The 13634-nt window shown below is 31.9% G+C and overlaps 1 protein-coding gene across 1 annotated transcript; it reads left to right on the forward strand.

The window, feature by feature from the left end:
* The first annotated feature begins 1121 nt into the window (after positions 1 to 1121).
* LOC128193567 (polyribonucleotide nucleotidyltransferase 2, mitochondrial-like) lies at positions 1122 to 10535 on the forward strand. The gene is made up of 16 exons (XM_052867319.1): positions 1122 to 1546; positions 1636 to 1791; positions 2856 to 3026; positions 3210 to 3335; positions 3413 to 3574; positions 3737 to 3856; positions 4143 to 4280; positions 4403 to 4565; positions 5779 to 5904; positions 7074 to 7204; positions 7690 to 7909; positions 7992 to 8075; positions 8429 to 8508; positions 8842 to 8985; positions 9103 to 9798; positions 9885 to 10535. Exons 1-16 carry the CDS (start codon positions 1241 to 1243, stop codon positions 9987 to 9989), a joined length of 2928 nt encoding a protein of 975 aa, XP_052723279.1. The 5' UTR covers positions 1122 to 1240; the 3' UTR covers positions 9990 to 10535.
* The last annotated feature ends 3099 nt before the right edge of the window (positions 10536 to 13634 follow it).

The raw sequence follows: 13634 nt of genomic DNA on the forward strand, positions 1-13634 counted from the left end.
TTTTGTGGAGGACATACAACAAGCTCAAGTGGAGTAGTGTAATAGTGCTATATAAAAATGTCAAATGTCAAAACAAGGAAATGAATAAAATGGTAATTGAGAGAGGTAGGCCACCACAATTATGGGCTAAAATGAGAAGATCAACCAAACTTTACGAAACTTGACAAAAATGATGTTAAGCTAGATTAGCCTTTATGGAGCTCGACACAAACAACGTTAAACTCGAGAAGACTAGCTTGATGATGTTGCAGAGTCAAGACATTATCATACCAACAATAAGCTTTTTCAAGTATGAAATCATGCCATTTGACATTCTTCATTTTTTCACGTGTGCTCTTGAGCATTCATATGACCTTTTAATCTCTTAACACATGGCCCTTTTCCTCTATCAATTCTTTATGCTTGTTATAAGTAGTTGCAGAATAAAATTGAAGGCACAGTTCGATGAGAGGCTGGCAATGAAAAACAAATGTAAAGAGCGCTCACAATGGTGCGAAGGAGTCTGTTGTTAGATCTCCATCCTGACACGATTGGATAAGTCATTATTGACGATGTTGGTATCAGAAGACGACAGAGACTCTAACAAATTGTGTCTAGGAAATGACTAATATGTGACAAAGGAGGTTAGGATTAAATCCCCTTTTTAGTCTTTACACTATTGCATGTATGGAAGTAGAAGAAAATGATGAGATGAAGAAGAGTCAAAGAGATAGGGAAAACAATATGTATAATGATGATGAAGCTTATGAATATGAGTGAATGATCATAGAAGAAAATAATGGATGAAGATTGGATAGTATATATGGTGTTCATTTGATTTGGTGAGAAATAAGGAGAGGTAAGGAGAAAAAGAAAAAGAAAATAGAAGCAAAGACGTCAAAATAATAATAATAAAAGACTCGCTCAAATAGAATTGGAAGAGTAGGAGAAAAGAGAAAAAGTCAAAATAAAGCTCAACAAATCTTCGCGCTTCAATTATCTTGTTTTTCATTTCTCCATTTTCAACATATTTAGAAAAATTAAAAAAAATGTAGAAAAGTACATGATCAACTTTGTGTAAAAAAAATGTTAATATATCATTTCCTATAATAAAAACCCTAAACCCAACATAGCTCTATGTTAAGGGAACAAATGATAAAATTCCTAAGCCCTGCGTAGCTTTCTGTTAAACCCTACATAACTCTTAGTTAAGCGAGTTGGTGTTGTGCCCTGCGTTTCATTTTTCCCTTCACCATTCCAAATGAGGAGAGCGAACCCACTCCTCCGCAGACTACCACCGCACTTTCTCACATGGCGCACCTTCCGTTTTCACACCATTTTCTCCGGCCGCCGAGGCTTCGCCGGCACCACCACCACCACCAATACAAAACACCTCGACATCTTCACGGAGCAATTTGAGATCGGCTCGCGCGTGATCACGCTCGAGACAGGAAAGTTCGCCCGCTTCGCAAACGGCGCCGTCGTTTTGACGATGGAAAACACTAACGTTCTCTCCACCGTCGTCTCCGCTAAAGGTGATGCTGTTCGCGATTTCTTACCTCTCACTGTAAGTGTCTCTGCTACTCTCTCTTGCTCAAGTAGTATTCCGTTAAATGTCTCGATGAAACATGATGAAAACCTCGCTCGTGATAACAGGTGGATTATCAAGAGAAGCAGTTCGCGCAAGGCGTGATTCCGACCTCGTTCACGCGGAGGGAAGGTCCTCCTAAAGAGCGCGAGCTCTTATGTGGGCGAATCATTGACCGGCCAATTCGACCGTTGTTTCCTCCTGGATTTTACCACGAGGTTCAGGTGCGTCATGTTACTATCATTTTATCGTACTTGCTCTTTTGTGTGTTTAATTGTTATGCATGTACAATGTGAATAATTTTTAACGTATGCTAATTAGAAATAACGACTAAGTATAACTTTTAAGGCAGGTTTTGCAACATCAACTACTTAAAAATCATTGTAAAACACCATTCTTGTTAGTGTTCAATGTTGTCACTTTAGTCATTGAAACTAAAATTAGTCCACATTATGTGAAACAGGTCTCCAAACAAACCAACAAGTTACCTTTTCTAATGGGACTGGATTCTGATTCCTTAACTAAGACTAAGATTTTAGGTTGAAGTCTTGTAAATGGAACTATGTGGTTGGGAGGAGGCTGTCGGTCATATTCCCAAGAAGAGGTAAAGAGTGGATACTCAGTATTAATAAAATAGTTACTCGAAGATAAGTTCCTAACCTAAACCACTCTTTGTTACTTTGATCTTTAAACATTTGCTAATATAGGGTCTATTTGGAAAAAATTTCTCTCTAACCACTTGTAGAAGAAAATAAGAGGGAAAGATGAAATAAAGTTCACTATAAGCTAATGTTATGCATGCGTTGAAAACAATCATTTAGAGAAGCTCATTTGTAATAAAGTTACATATTAACTGATGTATATGTTACTTTCAATTAATGGAGAAGTTCTTTTCATTTTTTCTTCGTATTCTTATCTCTCAACAATGGTTATGAAGACATTTAGTCATAATCACTAAAGTGGTACGACTTCTTGAATTTTAGACTAAAGTGATTGATATATTGCATTTTTAGATACTTTGTTTTTTTTTTTAAATTTCTTCAGTGATTAAAAGTGATATTGTTATACACTTTCATTGTGAAAGTTATTACACGGTGAACCAATCAGAATCAGTAGTAGTTAATATGAAAAACAGCTAATTTACCATACATGACAATGTGTAACTGCGTGTTTGTGGAAAAGACATTTACTATCAAACCGTGTTTCTAATTAAATTGTTTACTATTTTTGTTTAATTTTTATTTGTGATGGGTTTTTTCTAATAAAAAAGAAATATTTCACTTACTAGGTAACGGCAAGTGTTCTTTCTTCGGATGGAGAACATGATCCAGATGTGTTGGCAGCTAATGCAACATCAGCTGCTTTAATGTTATCAGATATTCCTTGGGGCGGTCCCATTGGAATGGTTCGAATTGGTAGGATATGTGGGAAGTTTATAGTAAATCCTACCACGAATGAGGTAATTTAGAGCAAATTATGTTGTTTAAAGTGATTATGCAATATTTTTTTTATTGATGGAACTTTGTTTTGTAACTTAGTTAGATTTTGACTTTGTTAATGCCTTTTTGAATGGTTTGACTCTGTTCATCTCTGTTAACCCATTCTTTTCTGTTCTCATTGCCTTCTAATTATGATGTTGCAGCTTAAATTGAGTGATCTTAACTTGGTGTATGCCGGTACAATGGACAAAACTTTGATGATTGATGTGCAAGCTTGTGAGATATCTGAGAAAGACCTAGAAGCTGGGTTAAGGATGGCTCATCTAGAGGTGATTTTGAAATTTGTTACTTGGTTTATTCTTTTGTTAAATGAATGTTATTGAGATGGGTTGCTGTAATTCATCAGGCAATTAAGTATATTGAACCTCAAATCAGACTTGCTGCTAAAGCTGGTAAATCTAAGAAGGAGTACAAATTGTCTATGCTGTCCGACAAAACAATGGACAAAGTTAGTAATATAGCAGAGGAACCTATCAAAGCTGTTTTTACTGATCCTACCTATGGGAAGGTATTCTATTCTTTCTCTTGTTTTCTTGTTTAATATGTTTTGTGAAAGTTCCTACTATGGGAAGGTGTTCTATTCTTTTTCTCTTGTTTAATAAGTTTTGTGAAAGTTAGATGTTTTTTCTTCATTTTACATTTGGATTATCTGTTATGGATTTTCATCCAGTTTGAACGTGGGGAAGCATTGGACAATATTACCCAAGATGTAAAGAGAGTGCTTGTAGAAGAAGGTGATGAAGAAAGCTTAAAAGTCTTATCAAAGGCTGTAGATACCGCAAGGAAGAAGGTATGGAGCATTGCGATAAGTTTACAATTTTAGAGACTAATATGCCTATTACCTTTTTCATTTTAAGATTACAAGTAGGGAACAAATATCAAAGGAAACTCACTAGGGCTATTGTTTGAGTAAATAGAAAGTAATAAAGATTTATCTTATTGGTCTGATTCATCATCATCTTCTAAAGTTTCCAACGAAATAGGGAGATGTTTTAGTCATAAAATATTTAGTTCTAAACTTGAAAATGAATGTAGGGGTATTTTATTTGCACTCAGTAAAGTATTCATCATTTTAGGTGGTTCGTAAAAGAATTATTGCAGAAGGAAACAGAGTTGATGGAAGACAACTAGATGAAGTAAGGCCTTTGTATTGTGAAGCTGGATGTATACCCTTGTTGCATGGATCTGCGTTATTTTCCCGTGGAGAAACACAGGTATATTATTTTATGTTTTTTGTTATTGGTGGTTGAAAGTTAGGCATATGTGAAGATGCGAAATAGTATATTTTTTTAGTTCGAGTTCTATCTACTGTGGTGTAAGTTGATGTCATTGACAGGTTCTTTGTACAGTAACACTTGGAGCACCTACAGATGCTCAACGCTTGGAGTCTGTTGTCGGTCCTCCGTCAAAGAGATTTATGCTTCACTATAGTTTTCCACCATTCTGCATAAATGAAGTTGGTAAACATGGTGGTATAAACCGGCGTGAAGTTGGTCATGGTAAATGAGTAACGTATAAATATTATCCAAAGTTTCTTGTGGTCTCCCATATTTGAAAAATAGCTAAAATCTCTGTACAACGTTTCCCTTCAAAATGTCAATACATAATTGAGTAGGACTTGTTTTTGTTTTTTGAAAGAAAAATGCTGTTTTAATTTAACACTACTTTGAAATTTAAACAATGAGAAAGGTTTATTATTGAAAGAAAAAAAAAATAAGTGTCTTTCTCAGAAGTTCTATACTCCCTTCACTATTATCTGCCACTTTGGAAGATAGTGTACAAATTTAGGAATGGTCTCCGCCACTATATCCCCCTAATTTAGTTTAGTGTGCATAATGTTTAAGAATTAGACAGTTGGAAAGATAATGGTTAATATTGTCTTTAACTTAAATATATGCTGTTTTATCTTTATTTTAAGACATTATTATTGGAATATTTTATCTATCTGGGCATTTAATTAGGTATCCTATCTTGGGATATTGGTGGTAAAGCTTTTTCTATTGCTATTTGAGGGTGAACAAGAGAGATCCATGACTGCTGGATCTTTTCTACCTATCTGTTTTTTCTGCCTTTGTGATGATGGATATTCAATTTTGTTTGGTGGAATGAATGACAAAGTAAACTGATGAGAGGTAATTGGCGGTGGAGAGAGTTACTTAATGTAAACACGATCATGTGCGGTATAGAAAATTAAATTTAATTGTTGGGAGTATAGTTTTAAACCTCTAGTTAGTGTTCAGCATATTTGTTAGGTAGTAGTTACTGACAAATGTATCATTTAACTAATTTTCTGTTAGTTCAGGTGGTCGGGAGTTAGTTGAAGTAGTTACATTTCTACTGTAATACTTGATCAGCTATTCACAACTAATTCTCATCCTATTGTATTGACTTCATTTTTACACTGAATAAAATTCTTGTTTATATGATTTCTCTCAAACTTTAAAAATATTTTACTATATAATAAAAGAGGAAATTACCAAAAGTCTGTGTATGAAATAGTAAACACCAGAATCTACCATTCAATGCTGAAAGGACAGTCTCAAAAAATTATCAATTGAGATAAAATAATTAACGGCTGACCAAACAGGGATACTTATTTTGGAAACCAGAAAGAGACATTGTTCTTAATAATAGAAGTGATTGTATTTCAGCTTTGCCAATCAAAAAGGTCATTAATTAACAAGTTTCTTTTTTGTCGTCTTACTTTTTCAGGAACTCTTGCTGAGAAAGCTTTTCTTGCTGTTTTGCCCCCTAAAGAAGATTTTCCATATACCATTCGTGTCAACTCTGAAGTGATGGCTTCAGATGGTTCAACGTCAATGGCAACTGTATGTGGAGGTACACTTTTTTAATGCACGACATCAGAATTTGTAATGCCATTTTATGACCATATTCATGTTTAAGCTTCATAAACATTAAGTATTCTTCTTTTTGAATAAAAAAATCATTGTTAGAAAAAGAGAGTCAAAATGAATGTACGATGTAAGTTGTAGCTTGTTACTAGGTGTGCAAACCATGGTAGTTGAATTGCAAATCGTATCACGTATAAGAGAGCTTATGTTTTGTATCGCAAATCATTTTGTATTGTTAAGATTCATAAACATTTAAAAAGTATAACATAAAAAATATACAAACACGTAAAGATGTAATTAATAGCAACAATTACGTTAAAAAAGAGTGATTATATAATAATAAATCAAGTTAATGTTATAACGGTTGGATTGGGTTAGATTGTATGACCCAACTCCTTTGTTAAGAAAAAAATACTTGGGTTGATAAATATTTGATCCAAAAAAACAATTTTATGGGTACAGTGACTGTCTCCATAGTCACCATTTTTCTTTTGGGTGCAGTAGTAATTTTAGAGGGAGTTATCATTTACTAATTACCCTTTAAATGTTTTAAACTAAATATGGGCTAAAGTTTTAGGTTAAAACCAGACTCATTTCTTACCCACTTAAAAACCCTAGCTTATCTGTCTTTATTCATCAACACTAGAAGGCCAGGTTGTGCCTTTGGCAGCCACGTTGATGCCCTGAGAGTCGCCGTCGCTGCCGTGAGTAGCCACCAAAAGAGGTGCTGCTGTGGTTTGTTAGCTTCTTCTCCCCCATCGATGGGAGGGATTACACCGTGAGAGGTGCCATCGCAAGAGTTGCTGCAGCAAGAGTACCTGCAGCAAGAGTACCTGCCATGAGAGGTACCACGACGAGTGACATCTCTCTGTGTGGATGTTATGATTCAAGCTGTGATTCAGAGAGATTCATTTGATTTGATATCGATTCAAAAATCGAGTCGTATGATACGAACACAATACAGGAGTAAAAACAAGTCTTCGAGCTATTCTTATTGATTTGTATCGTGAATAGTCCGATACTTGTTACCATGTGCAAACCCACAGAACAATAGAGAAGTATGCAATTTAATATAATTTGATCCGCTGCAAGTAACATGCCAATGTCCATGGGCAAATAAAGAGAAAATTCACGGTGAATCTTTCCATTCTGTAGGTAGTATGGCTTTGATGGAGGCTGGAATTCCTGTACGTGAACATGTTGCTGGGGTTTCTGTGGGTCTTGTTAGTGAGCTTGATCCATCCACTGGCAAAATAGCAGACTATCGCATATTGACTGATATTCTGGTAAATTCCAGAACTTGTTGAGTTATATCATTTCATATATTGTTGAGCTATATCATTTTATATACTGGCTATTTTGGTTGGAAGGTATACTTTCTATTAATTTAACAACTATACTTACCTTCAAGTTCATGTTGTTACTCATGGCCTTTCTGTGATCATTTTGAATAATAACTTGTGTCAATTTTTTGGAACAATTTCTATATTTTTAATTTATGTTGAAATGTTTTTTAATTTCAAATAAAGATGCTCAAAAAGTGATGAATTTTGTTTGCATGTTTGTTAAGAATATATAATTTAATATAGTTACATTGTGACATTCTAGTTTCTTACTTTTGATAATCGAAATATGTGTTTCAATAATATTAAATATTTCAACGTTTACCTTTATGTTTTATGGAATCTTGTGTTTCAGTTATTCTATATTAATTTTGAACAAAAAAAGATTATTGATTTCATGCAAAAGTGTTATTTTTAATTTTTCTAAGGGCTTGGAGGACCATTTGGGTGACATAGACTTCAAAATTGCTGGAACTCGAAAAGGAGTTACTGCTAGTCAGTTGGATATGAAACCAGCTGGAATTCCTCTGGATATCGTTTGTGAATGTTTAGAACCTGCACACAAAGCTCGTCTTCTCATTCTTGAACACATGGAACAAGAAATTAGTATACCTCGCAACAAGAATGACAGTACTTCTCCACGACTAGGTTGACATTTTTATCTTTTCTAATAGGTTTCCTTGATAAAGTATGATGTACCAAAGTTTGAAATTTATTTCTGATGATGCAGCCACTTTAAAGTACAACAACGATGCTATTCGTCGCCTCATTGGGCCAATGGGCGCTCTAAAGAAAAAAATTGAAGAAGAAACAGGTGAATTTAACTTTTAAGTATCTTTGGTCTCCCCTGCCACTTAGACTGAATTGTGAAGTTGTCTTATACTTCCCGTTTCTGATATGCTTTTTGAGGTATAACTGTAGAAGGATTCATTTTGTTCATAGTTTTTGGGTCTGCGAGCTTTGATCCTTCTTAATCTTGTCACTGATTGCAGTGTTTTTTAAAAATTCTTTTTAAACTATACATTGATATATTGTCCCATGTTTGTCTTTTATGATTTCTACTGAATTCTGCGTGCTGTATTATATATATATATATATATGTATGTATATATATACTTAGAGTGATTGATCAAATTTACTGAACATGTTATCATGCACTCCAATCAGGTGCACGGATGTCTGTAGGCGATGGAGAACTTACAGTAGTTGCTAAGAATCAATCTGTAATGGACAAAGTACTAGAAAAGGTACTTCTTCCATTCTGTTGAACCATTAATTTTTATTCAATCGTGCTTTTTGTTTGGAGTCCTATTCTTTTAGTCACAAGTGAGATAATTGTCTATCCTATATCAGGAATTGCTGATGCACTGATAAATTGATAATATCATGAAGTAATGCTTTCCTTAAGAATTATTAATTACATATATTCATATATACTACTCGGTGGGAGTCATATGTGGCTCTTCATTTTGTTTATATACATGCTAAGTCATGGATATATCAATGACAAATGGTGAAATGTCACCCTCATATATTTCATAATGGTTTTCATTCTGAAGTTCAATCCTCTTGTTTGCCAGGTTGATTTTATTGTGGGCCGTGAAATTGAAGTTGGAGGTATCTACACAGGTATTGTCACCAATATAAAAGAATACGGCGCTTTTGTGGAGTTTAATGGTGGCCACCAAGGCTTACTCCACATTTCTGAGTTGTCATATGAACCTGTATGTATGATTTTAACTATTTTTTTTGGTTGTCGTTAAGGGTCGTGTGTTGGGTCTGCTAATAGCAGGCAAAACAATTTGTATGTAATAATTTGTCTTTAATGACTGCATACATAGGTTTCCCGAGTTTCAGAGGTTGTCTCTGTTGGCCAGAAGCTTTCTTTGATGTGCATAGGCCAAGATGTTTATGGTAACATCAAATTATCGCTTAAAGCAACTTTTCCTCGTCCTGGAATATTGGAGACTAATGATGTAACTGAAGGATCTGTTACGTCCGCAAAAGAAACAGACGGGAATGCGTCTAGAGTACAAGAACAACAAAATTCTGCTTCTGAGTTGTCTTTAGGTGATCTTGAGTCGGGTGAAGCAAAATCCCCAACCTCCCAAGTACCAGTAATTGTAATACGTAGTGCTGCAGAGTGTGATGAAGAGGAGAAATCTTCCAAAGTTCCTCAGGTTGATAATGGTGTCCAATTGGATCGCAAGTCAAAATCACGTCCATCTCAAAATGCAATTCATTCTGCACCGAAATCAAAATCTCGTAAATCTCAAGATGTTATCGATTCTTCAACTTCTCATTCAGGTCCCTTGCCATATACTAATGCTAAGAAGACAAAACTTTCAATGCAAAAAGAGTCAACATCTGATCTTCAAAAGCAAGAGGGGGGTGAACAAAAACCTAAAAATAGGGCTTCTGTAACTGCAAAAGATCTTGAAGTTGGAACCATAGTAACTGCTAAAGTATATCAAGTTCGTGCGCAGGGGTTTGTGTTGGATTTGGGTGGAGGAGTTCGAGGAGTGTACCGATTTGAGGTAGGAATCCATCTTTGTATTGTCTTTTTGTCTGCACCATGAGCCATTCAATTCACTTGCTAACCTGTTACTGTTCTATCGTGCAGGAAAATAATAGTAGGGACTTTAAAATAGGCGATGAGATGCGAGTGGTGTGCTCAAGCTTTTCTAGCAAGGGAATTCCTGTATTGTCTTTAGTTGATGATAAATAACTTCCCTGTTGGTCGTTCATGAGAGTCCATATATTTACCCTGCCATGGCTTGGAATATTCAAATATAAGGTGGTTAATAGTTTTGGATATATGGCAAAGTGATGGTAATGCTCGTCTTGCAGGGACGATGATTTCGGTGCAGCTGTTTAGGTTCAAAATTCTGTAGTGATTAAACTAGTTTACCAAAATTTTTCTTTATCAGTTGCAATTGGTGAGTTAGAAGAGATTAACTTTGTGATCGACGGAAGGCATGGACGTGGTTCCAGGATACTGCATGATTGAAGAAAAACAACTACAATTCCTTGACACAACATATTATAGATTGATGTTATCAGAGTAAAGGCTAATAAGCACGAACAGTGTTATAATTTTATTGGTGATGAGAAAATTTTCTTATGCTCTTAACCTTTACCATGTATTATCATTAGAGTTTACTGATCAATAGCAGAATTTGCAGATTTTCGTGTTAAAACATTGATACGTCTGTTATCTATCAATAGATGTGGTCATTGGCAGTGAATTTCATTCATTGCAATTTCAGTGTCAGAGTGTTTAGGTGATTTTTTTCTTTGGTGTAAAAGTTAAAGAAATAAATAACAAATTTTAGTTGTAAGAAAATATCCATAAACGTAATGTTATAATTCTGATTATTCTTGGTTAAATTTAAGAATTAATATTTTTTTATTCAAATGAATTGTCTCGCTCAACAAGTATACTTGCAGTAAGAGGTATATTTGAAAATTTTATTTTTATATGAAAAATAGAAAACTTGTAGCATGTGTTGTGTGAAGTGGTGATTATTTGAAAGAATCGTTTGACTTAACCAAATTAAAAACTTCACAACTAAAATAAATTCATATAGCTAATGTTACAATTTTGACCAAAAGATTTATTTTCTAATTCTAATATATATTTTTAATAGTGAGAGAGATCCAAGATAGCACGTAACTGAGATTGATCATATATAAAAGTTAAGTTTGGTGGGAGGTTGGAATAAGTCCGAAAACTTGTCTTTAAAGAATATGACTTCAGAAAATAAGTATTAAAAATAACTTAATTAAATTCATATTTCAAGAAAATGACTAATATAATTAAAAGATCCACAGTGAATCACAACTTTAAAAACAATTCAAGATAATTGTTATTTTAATTGTTTTCTTGTCCACAAAAGATTGTAATTTAAGGAAAAAAATGTTCAACATTTACAACTGATTGATACATCAAATAAATTATTTTTTGATTTTTTAGTACGCACGCATATAAATATGTAACTCAACTAAAAGACATACCAATTTTATTTGGATAATAATAATAATAAACCTTTGAATTAATCCTAAAATATTTGACCCGAATTAAACAGTAGTAACCAAATCCTGACTCGACAGTCAAAACATATAATTATTATTTCTGTATAATGTGGTCAACTATTAACTATTAAGTCAACAATCACAAATGTCAAAAACAACAGCTTATTTAAATACTGCTTTCAAAGTCAGAAAACTTTTGTGCATTCATAGCTTGTAATTTATTGTTCATGTGACTTTTTTATTTTAACAAGTAAAAGTATAAACTTGTTATCAAAACTAATTCTATAACTAGTTAAGTTCTTTAATTATGTTACGCAATTTAAATTTTAATGTTATGTAAGATTTTGCTTTGTTTCAGGTAATTACGTTATGTTCTATATGTGTTAGGTTTATTCAGAAATGAAATTTATTGAAAAAATATAATATAAATTTAAATTTAATTATATAAGAGATTCAACATTATTTTTCATATAACATTTTAAAATAATAAAAGAATCAATATCAATTTTTATATATTATTTTATTTTTTTATTTTTATCTATGAGTATAAGTTTTTCTTCTTCTTTTATTTACACACAAACTTTGACAGTATCCTAATGTGAAGAAGACATTGATACCTTAAAAAAGAAGGAAACTTCACCAACCATTGATGTGTTTCAAATTGGATTATTATGCACATAAAGTTAAGCTTCTAAAGCTTAAAGGTTTTCTGAGAAAATAAATTATCAAAGATATTCAGCATTAATAAAATCTGAAATAAATTAATATAATAGATTTGAGATGATTTTTAATATAAAACTTTAAAATGGTAAATTTATGTGTTTCTTTTGTAGAGTAACTTTTTTTTTATCTTTACTAAATATATCTTTAAATTCCTAACAAAACTAAATTAATTAAATACCATTTTATCATAAAAAATTAGACAGTTGTTGAAAAAATTATAATAATTTTCTCATTCTTCTTTATTGTTGAGTTACTAAAAAATTAAGTTAATCTAAAATAACAAAACTATTTTTAAATAATTTTATAATCGAAACTATTCATCAACTCTTTAATAGATAAAATATATTTTTTTAATTTTAACCTTTTTTTATTTTATATATTTCAAATGCTTTACAATATACTTGAGATTCAGAAGTGATATATTTAAATGAAAAACAAAAGCAGATAAACTAAAGCTAAACTTAATTTATTTTAGTGAAACCAAAAATTATATGTGGTAAAAAAAAAGTTAATAATTTTATTCTTATTTTAATATTATTCAAACTTATCATGTATGACTTTGTTATGCTTGAATTCTTCTTAAGAAATCTACGTATATTCTACTCAAGTCCACTCACATTCTTCATTGAAACAATTTCTTCTTTTAGGGTCAACTTTTAACCAATAAAATTATATAAATTGTGAGAAATATTTATTGAGTAATTCAAATCCAAAATTAGCCCAAAAGAAAAGGTCTATTTAGCAATTAGTCAAACATCCAATCACATTTTAAGGAGTAAAATGGAAATATGTTATTTTTATTCTTAAAATCTTGTCTATTCAAACATTCTAGAAAGCATGTTAACTTGCTCCATAAGAATATAATTCTCAAAAGTTGTAAAAATTGCATGTTGACATACAAAACAAAACACTAAAAATAAATAGTTGACAAAAAAGATTGACCTCAGTTGCAATAAAGATGATCATAATAAAGTTGATTAATTAGTTAAGTCAGTAGCATTAAATTTGTTTAAAATTGAATTATTTTCCGAAAAACATCATTAAACAATTTATACTAATAATAGAATTTTTGTTTTTTAAACTATATTCTTTAATATGTAGTGAAAAAGACCATTTATAATTTATGAATAAAATTAATTAAAGACACTTCAAATTATTAATATAAGCACCAATTAAAAAAATTAAAATAAGACAGCCAAAAAACAAAAAAAAAATTATGTTTTATATTTAAAAGGAGAAAACACGTTTGTATTAGATAATTATCATGGTTCATCACCAATCATTTCTGTTTACTTCGAAAGTGTATTGAAGAGTCAAATCAATATCTTAAAAAAAGTGCAATATTCCCTTTGACAACTCCATAAAAGCTTTTACACGATTTTTCTCCCTTTTTCTAGAAGAAAAACTAAATTAAATTTGTCAGTAGTACTTGACTTTAATTTAAATAAATTAGTAAATAAAAATCATAATTTACTATTCATCTATATGCTTTTAAAGTTATTTTTTAATAAGATAATTTTTCTATCAAATTAAAAACATAATTTTGTCATTTCTATATAAAAAAATAATCTTACAATATCTCAATTGAAAAATAATCACATAATTATGTAAATTT

The sequence above is a fragment of the Vigna angularis genome, chromosome 8, assembly GCF_016808095.1.
Source record: "Vigna angularis cultivar LongXiaoDou No.4 chromosome 8, ASM1680809v1, whole genome shotgun sequence".
In the NCBI taxonomy this organism is placed as follows: Eukaryota; Viridiplantae; Streptophyta; class Magnoliopsida; order Fabales; family Fabaceae; genus Vigna; species Vigna angularis.

What these genes read in the sequence shown, in the direction of transcription:
- LOC128193567 (XM_052867319.1), top strand. Translation starts at nt 1,241, where the DNA reads ATGAGGAGAGCGAACCCACTCCTCCGCAGACTACCACCGCACTTTCTC. An exon ending in TAAGGATGGCTCATCTAGAG is followed by an intron (nt 3,336 to 3,412) that starts GTGATTTTGAAA and finishes GTAATTCATCAG; the next exon opens with GCAATTAAGTATATTGAACC. An exon ending in CCGGCGTGAAGTTGGTCATG is followed by an intron (nt 4,566 to 5,778) that starts GTAAATGAGTAA and finishes TTACTTTTTCAG; the next exon opens with GAACTCTTGCTGAGAAAGCT.